This window comes from Thalia democratica, chromosome 4 (assembly GCF_965202585.1).
Source record: "Thalia democratica chromosome 4, ktThaDemo2.hap1.1, whole genome shotgun sequence".
Classification (NCBI taxonomy): domain Eukaryota; kingdom Metazoa; phylum Chordata; class Thaliacea; order Salpida; family Salpidae; genus Thalia; species Thalia democratica.
Window position 1 is genome coordinate 3064164 of NC_139168.1, and position 13125 is coordinate 3077288.

Here is a 13125-nt window from a genome sequence, read left to right on the forward strand (position 1 = left end):
AACTTTTTGAAATTAGCTTTAAAGTATTTAAAGCTCTTAAAATTAGTTTTACAATTGTGAGTAATTATCTAATTATCTAGTAGAAACATTTGAGCAAAGTTTAAATGATGCATCTTAATAATTGAAAAGAAATCTAACAATTCAAAACAAATTTTTATCTTAAAACTTTTATTAGAATTAGTTCTAAAATTTCTATTAAACTGAGTTTAACTTTAAAGGTTAAAATAGTGAATAAAATAGACAAACTTTAAGACATAAGTTTATGGTTTTCAACTTTTCGGAATTTTCTCTATATACATTTGTAACTTGATAGCTACTTTACTATTACCTATGTAATGTATCTAACATATTTTCTTTGAATTATTTAACTTACTTAGTTATAAAATTAAATTATAGTGAGTATTTCAAACTTGTTAATTTTATATTTATTGATTAGTGTATTTAAGTGCATGTTGTTGCATTGAGTAACTCACACTTTAAAATAAATAATGTTTAACTTATTTTTAAAAACAGTTCCTTATAAATTTTTTTGGCTAAATAACATATTTCAAAAAATTAACTACGTAAGTTTGAATTAATTTAATAACTGTGTTTTAGTCTATTACAAGTTTAAAAGCTACACAACTTAATAAATTATTTAAAAAAGATTGTTTTGGTCTAATTGTTTATGAGTTAGTTTATTCCAGTTCGATCAAATGGGTGCTGCAACAAGTTAAACTACTTTTGTGGAAGGTTTTTGAATAATGTCATTTAAAAGCAGATACTTTGTTTTGTGCATCTATAAGAAAGACATTGATCTTTTTTCAAATTTGTCATTCTTTTTATTTTATAATGTATAAGTTAGCTAAAGAACAAATACTTACAAATTGATTTATAATTAATTGAAAAAAATTTAATCTAAAAGAAAATTACTGCAAAACATTTGATCTTAAACAAATATCTTTATCTATTTATGAGTTATAAAAAGTACAAACATAAATAACGTTATATTGACAAAATTCTTATTGTAAAATTGTAACAACAACTTACTACTAAAATAACTCATTTTGCTTAGAAAATATGTAAATTGTTAAGTTTCTTACTAAAATGTGACACTACACTAAAAATAAATGTCAAATTACCCATACATGTATGTTAAATAGTAATTTAAGAAAAATATTTCTTTTCTAAACTTACTTTTTTAAGTTTGATTATAATGACTCGTTTAAAAAAAACTTCAAGAAGTAACTAAGAACAATTAAAACAGCTTCAGTAATATTTTATTTATATAACATTCACTGTGTAGTATCCACAGCATGCGCATCAAAGGTGCCATAGGGGGTTATTAGGTCAAAATTAGAATCTAACACTAGACATTCTTGAGATGAAAATGTAGAGAAAAAAAATATTTTAGGTGTTTTTAAAGTAGTCTTTCGAAAGAGGCCACTCGAAAAAAAAATTTGGGAAGCCCTGATCTACAGTATAAAAACTATACAAGTTAAAATACATTATCACTGTTTTTAAACTCACTTATAGCTGATTTAATCTAAAAAACTTTTACATCATCAATACAAAAAAAATGTGTAACATACATATTTTAGTTATGTTTTTACTTACAACTAAAAAAACTACCATGTATTAGAATTAGACCATTCAAATGTAAAATATCACTACGGTTTGTTTTAAAATTTAGTAAAATATTAAGTTTTGTTCAAATAAAAACTTTTCAATCCAAAAAATACAAAATAATAAAACTAAGAAAGTACTTGTCGCTTTCACAAAACTTTTAAATTATAATTAAAATTCAATCTTAAAATAATTGTTTCTGCACTATTTTAGTTATATTCAAATTTAAACTTTAAGCAAAAATAAAAACTTAACTAATTACATTAAATAAGCTTTTCTGATTAACTACATAAATCCAACTAGTGGTTAAAATAATTAAATAATAGCAATGTAAGATTGAAAACTTGAAAAAGAGTTGTTAATGAATAAAATATGTAGCTAGCCCTAGATTAATCTGCAACTTGTGTCAAAAAGTACTAAATATCATGTTGTCTATGCACACTTAAAAATTAAACTTTAAATGCCACTATCGAATATTTATGGTAAAAATATATACGAATTTGTTTATCCCAAGCTCATTATTTTAGTTGGAAATTTGTTTGCATGGTTATACAAATAATTAAAGATTTATTTTTTTGAAATACTGCTCGAGACTTTTCACAGACTATACTGCTTTATAAGTTGTATTTGGTGATACAAATAATACACTTTAATTTTTGAACGAGTCAACTTTATTGTCAGTGTTTCCCAATGATTAATACTTGATCTTGAACTTGAGTTAATTTTGTCTAATAATCTTAGTTGCAAATATTAGTAGAAATTAAAACAAACACTGCTTTATTTTTGTTTATTACTGACTAATCAAAAAATATACATTATTAGAAAAAGTTTTTGTGAGTCTAATATTTTCGTCAAGGCAACAGCTACTTAAAACAAGTTATTGTTATACATTTATAAATCATTGAAAAAAAATGTTAAATATTTTATAACTAATGAAGTTTACCAGTAATTTATTAACAAAGTCTAATAAACTGTGGTACTCCAAACCAGGATTACCATGTATTCCAAAACTATTTGGCATAAATCGATCAACATGACTTCGTTGGTCTCTATAGGAAAATATATGACAGTTTGTAAATTTTCTCTTTAAAATTTTCGTTTAAAATTATTTTTTACTCCTTTATCAAGGAAAAGGCTACCACTGAAAACGTTTTGAATCACAAACTTTAAACGTTTTCAGTAAATACCCTTAAGTCTTTTAGTTTTTTTTTTTTTTGTAATAATCTTCTAAAAACCAGTTGAATGCCGTTATAAAGTAAAAAATTGGACAAAGTACCAAAACTTTTTTTTTTAATTTATAGCTTTATAATAAAATGAATTGTAGATAAATAATTTCACTGAATGTATTTTCACAAAACGAAACAAGCTCAATGCATAAATGTTCTAAATTAAAGTAGATGGAAAAGATTATATATCCATAGGTAGTCTTGTAATATCATTTGATAAAAATGTGCAGCAAAATTCAAACAAAACATCCTTGGAAAGCTTGCCGCCTTCTTCAAGTTTAAATCTGACACTGGCGTTACAATCTCATACTTCTAAATAAATATTCCAGAGCTGCTTGTTAATAAAGGCTTTATTTAAAAAGCTTTTTGTATTAACCACTATAGTAAAACAATGTTTTAAACATTTATAAGTTTTTAATGAATAAATGAACACTCAAATTTTTTCTTTCCAATATGTTTCGTCAAATTCTCTTCAGGGAAATTACAATTGAAACAATACAATAAAACACAATAAGTATATATACAAAAATTTTTACAAATTAATTAATTAATCGATTAAGTAAACGTAAATGTAAACAACAAAAACATTAAAAATCAACACAATTGTATTAACCACTATAGTAAAACTATGTTCTAAACATTTACAAGTTTACTTGTGCAGTCTTGGTAAGTTGTAAAGTTTTGCAAACTGGTAATAAAATGCAGCATTTTTGATTTTTGTTAAATAAGTTTTGACATTGTATTATTTTCGGTGTTAGTTAGTAGGAATTTTGAAAGCTTTGTACTTAAAACTAGTTGGTCTTCATCTTGATTTATTTTAACAAAAATTTATTAATGCTTTTATTATAAAAACAGTGTATTCATGTAAAAAATAATAAATGCGTAATATAAATGTCGTTTCATATAATGAAAAGTTGTTTTACTTTATGCTTCTTGTTTATTTAATAAAAGTATGTAGGTTGTCTTACAAAACTTCTTGTGCTAAGGCAAAATAAAAAATATGTTTTTGATTTAGTATTTAATATTTAAATTTTTATTAAAGTTTTATAACTTTTTAATGTGCTTTTTTTTATAATGATAATTTTCATAAGTTTTTTTACAAACAACTATAGTTTAACAAATAAAATAACTTTAAATATATTTTTATATCTAAATAATAAATGCAGTTACCTTTTTCGAAATCTTTTTCTAAATAGTACAAGCTTTCAAAGTACTTTTCATCTTTTTATTAACTTAACTTAAAAAACGATCACTATTTGACTCAACGAAACTCTTCAAGATTTTGGAATCATCTTTAAGTTACTTTTTTCTGATACCAGCTTTACTTTTGTAGAGTTTTTTTGACATGAATTTATTTATTAAAACTTATAAATTTTTTAGGAACTTAGTTCATTGCTGTTAATCCAATATTTTGTATCAAAAACTTTATTTATCTTTAACTCCAAACTTTTAATTGTTACTTTGTTTACTTATGATTAATTACAAAAGCGGGATAATTATGCTTCAATTAAGTTTGTTTCAATAATCAATACTACAAACATTTAAGTTAGTTTAAAGCAGCAACCATTTTACAGATAAAACATATTTATATGTCAACACTTGTAAACCTTTTTTTTTTTTTTTGTTAAGTATTTTACAAAGTTGTAATTACAAACATTACTTAAAAATGAAAAAGTTTCATATCTTTTATATCGGAGTTTGTTGAGTATATTGATGCATATCAAAAACTTAATTTGTATAACTTTTAGAAATGAAGACATGACTGTATAAGTTTATATAAACTTAAAATAATTGGACGCATAAAATACCTGGTATGTGAAAAAAACCCTCAGTAATCTTGCCATACAACTTTTTTTAAATAAAATAACTTAAATTCAATAATTTTGCTTTTAACAGGATAGTAATAAAAAACGCACATTGTTTATTGAAGGATAAAAAAAAAATTGGTCGAACTATGTGATGCTCTAAAAAACCTTTTGGTTATTGAGTCGTAAACCACTAATAACAACGTCTAATAAATTTATTAGACACTATTTCATTTGTTTAAAATTTGTATACCTATAAGATATACCTCTTTTCTCACTACTTAACTAAATATTTTACTGACAGTAAAACTATAATAGAAAGTATCTACAATTTAGAGTTTAGACTATCAAAATGTTACATAACCATAGCTAATCATAGCACACCATTAAGTTATAACCATAGCTGGTCTAATTTATAACTGACATTCAAATTACAAACTAATTATATGCATTATCTTATTAAATGTAAAAACAATACATTTGTAAATGTTTTTAGTGTAACTATTAGGTTTGTACTTCAGTATGTTTTCTCAGTTCAATCCAAAATATTCAATTATGACCTTGGTCTTTTAAGGTAACTGTTTTTTAGCTCATTTATTATTGACAAACTAGATATTTTTTTTAAATCTTGGTCAGAAATAAAAAATCTTTAAATAATTTCTGATATCTTTTTACTCAATGTAAACTTTTAAAAAACATTTAACAAAATCAGGTAAAAAGTTACTTCAAACACAAATTAGATACTTTTTAATTAAAAACATATAGTTTCTATTCTCACAACTTTGTGACATTTTCTAGTCCTTTTAAAAGTATAAAACCAATTACTTTTTTATCATATTTTTTTCAATGAATGTGTTTAAGAACTCTTTTAATAAATGTGTTGACTTCATGGAATTCGATTTTAATCTTCTACCTAAATACTAAAAATAATATAGTAAAAATAACTTTAGAAATATTGAAAAACTTAAAGTAAAGTTGTTATGTTAGATAAATTGTTAGAGAAAAACTTAATGTAAAGATCTTAGGACCAAATATTTTGAATGCTTTTTTTTGTCTTTCAATAAACTATAACTATATTGATAATTTTTATTTTACTCTAACAAAGTTTCTCTCTAAATTATTAAATTTTCAAAGTACAAACACTTTTTTTTAATTTATGTTGTCATCTATATTCTTCACATTATATTTTTTGTTTTAGCTATTAAAAATTTAAAAACATCTCAGTAAAAATATTTTTAATGTTACTTTAATAAAAGTTATTTATCTACTTTATCTTGAGATATCTTTAGTAAATGAAATTATTTGCTTTAAGTTTGTATGACTATTTAATTAGTATTTAAATTATATTAGTTATAATAATCAAGTATTAAATTTATAATAATAAAGTACAAAATTTCATTATGAATGAACTTAATTTTCTTTTATTTAAAAGTGCACATATTTCTATTCCCAATGAATATCACTGTCTTAAACTTACAAAAAGTAGTATTATCCTAGCCTAGAGATTTCGGAAGCTAAACATTATACTAAACTTATTTAGTTCAAATACAAACTAAAAAGCTGTATAAAAACTATTGCTAGTTTACAAATAATAGATACTCAAATTAAATATAACAATATAAATATATTTCAAAAACATATGCAAAATATTTTTATGATATAACCACAAAACGTTGTATTCATTTTTAAAGAGTTTTAATAAATTGCTAAACATAACTTTAAGGTTTTATTTAACTTTTTAAATAATATTTTTAACTTATATAAAAAAGTAAAACTTGTTTTTGATATCTTTATTATCTTTTAATACAAGATATTTAGATGTATTAGTTATACTTTTAATGTGAATGAGATTAATGTGTTTATAAAACTAACCTGTAACACAATAACCTGTTGTGATACAATTATCTAGGTCCTAGGACCAACTTTATTAAGCACTTTTTTGTCGTTTAATAAACAATAATGAACGTTATCATTTACTTCTTATTACATCTAAACTAATGGATGTCAAATGGATTACGCATACTTAAACAAATTTTCATTAATTTTTAACTTACTTTTATGTTTTATAAACGTTGTATTACACTCATTAGTATATAACTTTAAATATTGATCACCTTCGAGTTATATCAAAACAAAATTAAAAAAGTGTACTAATATTATTGAAAAAAAAAAAGGTTTTATAACAAACATAGTGAATTTTTAATTATTTCAGTAACCTAAAAACTTTCTTTATTTCGATAAAATAAATAAAAAAAATAAAATAAATTAATATTATTTGGATGTCAAATGGATTACGCATACTAAAACGTAATGAGTTTCTTAACATATTTATGTGTTTTATAAACTTTTTATTACAATCATTAGTAAATAACTTCAAGTATTGAACACCTTCGAGTTATATCAAAACAAAACTAAAAAATTGTACTAATATTACTAAAAAAAGGTTTTATAAGAAATATAGTGAGTTTTTATTATTTAAATAACCTAAAGTACTTTTTATTTCAATAAAAGCTTTCAATTATTTTTTTTTACTGCAAGTTAATTGCTATTATGTATAAATTTTATTTATGTACTCAGCGTAGTATCACTCGTTGTTTAAAAAAGAAAGTTAACAAGATTAAAAAAGTTTTTGTTAATGTATTTGTTACTAAAAGACGAGTTAATAGATGAAAAATAATTTAAATTATTAGAAAATGCATAAATATTATTATTGTCTATTTTAGGAAAAAAGAGCGCTCGAAATATTTGTTTCTAGGACCTGGGTTCTGGTGTACGAATAAACTTCCGATTAACATAATCAGCTCGTTAGTTGTTACTAAGTGTACCAAGTACAGTTGCAAAAATTAAATAAATAAAAACTGTTAAAACTTAATAAACAATTAGTTTTCAATTTGAATCTTTATGTTTGAGTTTTTTGGCGATTTACTTTTTGTTAATCTGGCAACTACGGTAGCAAGCAGAACTAGAACAAAAACTGTTGTTTTAATATTTTGTAATAAGCTTTTATCTATATAAATTCTTCTTGCTATCGAAACATAAACTAGATTTAATTTTTTTAATAAAAATCTCTGAAATGATTTTAGGAAAACAAAATTTTTAAATTTTTTAAAACAAAATAAAAAGTTTTCAATTTGCAAGATAAATTTAATTAAACATTTTTTAACAGATTAATACATAAAATACTAATATTTTTTTATTATATGAAAAACATTTGTAGAAGATATTAAATTCAATATTTATAGTTACACTACAAAAACTTAGCTTCAATATTAGACATGATTTGAAGCCATTTTGTCAACAGGAGAACTAAAAATTAAAAAAGCCATAAAAGTTCAAGTAAAATTTACATTCCATTTGTATACAACTGTAAGTTCTTCCAATCTTTGTCAGCTAAGAATACAAACATCCAGTAATCATGGGTCGTATGCATTGTCCAGGGTTAGTATTTGACTTTGTTGCATACATTATTTGACTCATATTATCTGTTGATTGTTTTGAAAATCCCACTCAGACAGTCACCATGCTTTAGTAAGTAGTTTTACCATAGGCTGTGTAACCTTATTTATGAGCTAGTCTTGCTATATCTGCAGTAAAAAGTCCCAGTATAAGAAATTGTTCTAGTAGTTTTGTTTTAAGTACAAAGGGTTTTCTTTTATCCTCCCTCAAGTTTCCCTGATTTTTAAGTTAGAAGTTGGAGATCTAAGTTAATTCAAAGGAGTTGTTTTGTTATATTTACACTGACAGTTTTATAAGAAAACCTCTGCCACTAAATAAATTTTCAATTTATATTAAATAATTTATCACTCATTATTTCACACCAATTAATTCTATAAAATTCAGACCCAAGTAAATATTGTGCAGAGTAAGCATCTAAATGTACAAGAAAAATTAACAAATAAATACTTGGGTGTGGTGTACCACATATTTATTTAAAAAATTATCCAGGGTATTATTTTAAAATTTTATAAATTTTTACTCAAGCCTAGTACTTACTTTTTAAATTGCTAGCAAGTTCCAGTCTTCCAAAAAATTAAAAACCAATTTCAAATTAATGTAGTAATGTGGGCTAATGTTTTTCCTATATTTAAAAGTAACAATTAACTAACTTATTAATTTATATCAACCATACCACATTACATTTCCAAGTCTAGGCAAATTCTAACATGTAAATTTACAAAAATAATCAAACAATCATTTCAAACAGAAAAGGTATCTCAGGCTCAGCTCTGCCATACAGCCGCAACGTCGCCAGTTGGTGCAAGCTGTCCGCCGAAGATGTCAAGGAACACATCTACAAGTTGGCCAAGAAGGGTCTCCGCCCATCCCAGATTGGTGTCATCCTCCGTGACTCCCATGGTGTTGCTCAGGTTTGTTAAATTATATCAATTCTTAAAGTTTTTATTGAAATTTAGTTAAAATCTTTTGGCTTAGTTTAATTATCTAAATTTTTTGTTTTATTAATGTATATTTAAAAAAGTTCTATTAGTTATGTGTCAGTATATGTGATTTTAAAATTATAAATTAAATATTTTTAAATAAATTTAAGTTGCATTAAGATGACATAGTCTTTAAAAAAAATTGTTTACAACACCCTTACTTTGCCAAGTAGTTTGCATAAAAAGTGGCTGTAAGGTCACTTTCAAAGGGCTCAAGAAATTTATCTGGGCCAACACAGTTAACATTCTGTCATACTTCTGTCATAAAATATATGTATTACCTTTTAATGTATGTTTTTAAAGCAATTATAAAATTACAGCTGACTATTCCATATCAGGGTCCAAATTGAGTTAGGGATTTCTTTTCATTTAAAAAAGAAACTAATTTTAAACATTTGATGAAATAAAAACAAATGTCCTTATAATATTTATGCTCACCCACTTAACAATGAGTTTTTGAGAAAAAATGTTTTCTATATAATATTGCATATTGCAACCAAATAAATATTTTGTAATATACAAATCTATTATATATTATAAAACATTTAATTATTAGTTTAATCTTTATCAATTAAAATAGCTATATAAATGTATTTGAAAATAAATATGATTATTTTAGTTTATATATGATAACAGATAATTTTGTTACATGTACTGTTGAGGTATTTTAGAGTCACATAATTATCTCTGCCATGGTAATTTTTGTGCTACATGCCTCATAAATTAATAGACAGTGGCATATCCATTGTATGACTTAATCAATACTCATACGATCGCAGAAAGCTGTACATTTATATTATATCAATTAATAAAAATGTTTGTTTAAAAAAAATAATTGAGCTTATTGGTAAATTTAGTATTATAAGTTATATTAAAAATTTTTATAAGATGTTGTCAGATAAGGGAACACTTGAGTTTAGAGGGACTAATTGTGGACCATTCAATTGAAGATTAATATATATTGAAAAAATAAATTGGTGGGTATACATCTAAGGACCATTAAGTATGTTCTAAACTTTTTGGTTACTGTAAAATGCTTTAATTGAGCTATATTAATAAAGCAGCTTTGTGTAGGCCATCACACATATAGGAAACCATTAAGCAGTCTTAAAGGATCATAGGATCTTATTAATACACAAAGTTTCTTATTTTCAAGTTGCAATTGCCCATAGTAACACTGTGTTGAATAATTGATAATTTAGTAAACTTGTACCTTGTTAGTTTTAGAAAACTTATTTCTCCCAGCATTAAATATTTACATTTAAAAATACTGTTTTCAAAATAAGTTTAACCTTAGTATCAAAATTTTGATGTTTTTCTTTCAAATATTTTTAACTTCATTGGAAATTTTTTTTTCATAATATGAATTATCTTAATATCTATTAGAACAATTATTAATAAAATATAATTAATGTTTATTATGCATCTAAACAAGTATTATTTAACAGGTCAGACATGTCACTGGTAACCAGATCTTGAGAATCCTCAAGTCAAAGGGACTCGCCCCAGAACTTCCAGAGGATCTCTACCATTTGATCAGGAAGGCCGTTGCCATGAGGAAACATCTCATGAGAAACAGAAAGGTATGTTTTTGAATTTTGGATAAATAAATGTTTGAACCTGGTTTCAAACAGTTACTTTAAAAATTAGCATGATTATTATAAGCTTTAGGGATGATTATTTGTTGTTCATGTGCATTTTATTATTTTTTTTTAAATAGTTATTTTAAACCAAACTAATCAAGTTAGTTAAATAATAAAAATATTCTTTAAAAACTACCAAGCCTGAGCTAGCTTGGAGGTTGGTTGTTAAATTTAAAATTTGAAAACAAAACTATCACATTTATAAGTGAGTTTTTTTGATAAACTGTTTTGTTAGTCATTAATAACCCTTGTTAAGCTTTATTTAAATGATGTAGTATTGTTTACAATTAAAGCTATTGCACTTATCAATTTTTATTTCCAACTATTTTTAAATTAAAATGGTCTCTATACTCTAAAAAATTGCTTAATTTTATTTACACCTTGAACATGGTATTTAAAATTTGTGTATTTTTTACTTAACAATTTTATGTTATGTAATGTTTGAATACATTTTTGTTAGTTGTGCTCAAAAAAATAAAAGTTTTTAATTTTATTCACACAATTCAACATTATTTGTTGACTTATCATTTTTATTCATGTAATGTTTGAATATATACTATATTTATTTGACATTGAGGTATTTTAGAGTCACATAATTATCTTTACCATGGTAATTTTTGTGCTACATGCCTCATAAATCAATTGACAGCGGCATATCCATTGTATGACTTAATCAATACTCATACGATCGCAGAAAGCTGTACATTATAATATCTATATTAAAATTATCACAGATGTTCTTGTGCTAAAACTTTATTCCGACTAACGGCGTTTCACTGCTCTCAAATAAATTTAAGAACAGATCTACGGAGTCTATAAAATGTTAACACACATTAGAAAAAAAGTTGTTTTAGTGTGTTAACATTTTATAGACTCCGTAGATCTGTTCTTAAATTTATTTGAGAGCAGTGAAACGCCGTTAGTCGGAATAAAGTTTTAGCACAAGAACATCTGTGATATACATTCCGATAAGCTTAGCTTATCAGGATCTCCAGGATTTAACGCCTTATAACGTTACATCTTATATTAAAATTATTAATTTTACCTGTTTTATTTGTTGTTGTTAACTTTATAACATCAACATACTTCAATATATTCTTAAATATTATAATAGAATTCTGTCATTTCACATCACCAGTGATTTTCTTGAAACCTTTATTAATTTACTAGTAAGTAATACAACTACAAACACTAAATTGTTTATATTTCAACAGGACACCGACTGCAAATTCCGCTTGATTTTGGTCGAGTCCAGGATCCACAGGTTGGCCAGGTACTACAAGAGCAAGGCCGTACTTCCCCCAAACTGGAAGTACGAGTCAGCCACCGCCTCAGCTCTCGTCGCTTAAATTTGATTTTATAATAAACTAGTCAATTCAAAACTTGTGTTGTGTGTATTTATATAAATTGTAGTGTTTTTGACAAGTTACTCCATTTGCTGTGTTAAGTGGAGAAGTATTAATAATTTTATTTTAGGACCTAGTCTAAAACTGTTTTTGTGTCTTCTTTTCTCTTAAATCTTTAGGTACAGACTACTAGTCTTCAAATAATATAAATTTTCCGAAGCTCAAAAATAATTACATGGTTGTTTCAATATAATCGTCAAATTCATAACACATACTTAATTTAGTCTGTTTTCAGTCCTGATAATATCTCTCGACTCATTTTGTGTTCAGTTCTATGATAAATTGAACAACCAAGATAAAAAAATATTAAAATCCCATTAAATTTCATTACTTTATACATACAGTTTGCATACATCTCAAGGTTGCTGAATAACCTGAAATTAAACAACTAATTTGAAACCAATAAGTTTGATTAAAAACATAAGTATTTAACTATCTAACAAACTGTTACACAACTGTTGATTAAGCGCGTACTATCTCTAACATAAATAATAAAATAAAATTGATAAATTTGTGACTCCACGTGTTAAAGTAACCCGTTCCCATATAATTTAGTTTCTGTGAAAATAAGCCCCACAATTAACCCGACACTAATTTGTTATGCAACGTATTTGGTCGGCAGGCCAGGGACACGTTCAAAATCCACCCAGTCAAATTCGAGAACCACTTACCGAACGAGGGCTAGGGGTAACAGTAATAGTAAAAATAAATATAAGTAAAGAAAATTAAAAAAAAAACTGGATTTGATAGTAAACCGGCAGGCCGTACGTGGAAAATTCGGTATGAAAATTGCAACATTATCTAACTAAAATGATACACTATTTTCAGGGTTGCCACTTTACTTGGACAATTTAGGCAAAATAACCTGGAAATTTAAAGTTTTAAAAACCTGGAGGAAATTCGAAAAACCCAGAAAAATTTTTGAAAAAACTAACGGCAACCCCGTATTTGCTCCTTTACTGAAACCTCTATCAACGAGTGTGAAGTTAACTTGAATAAATTTA

At 24.9% G+C, this 13125-nt stretch overlaps 1 protein-coding gene across 1 annotated transcript; it reads left to right on the top strand.

Moving 5' to 3' along the window:
- Positions 1–7978: 7978 nt before the first annotated feature.
- Positions 7979–12097, top strand: LOC145835272 (small ribosomal subunit protein uS15). The gene is made up of 4 exons (XM_082942845.1): positions 7979–8074; positions 8841–9003; positions 10521–10655; positions 11930–12097. The coding sequence occupies exons 1-4, from the start codon at positions 8052–8054 to the stop codon at positions 12062–12064; spliced, it is 456 nt and encodes a 151-aa protein (XP_082798971.1). The 5' UTR covers positions 7979–8051; the 3' UTR covers positions 12065–12097.
- The last annotated feature ends 1028 nt before the right edge of the window (positions 12098–13125 follow it).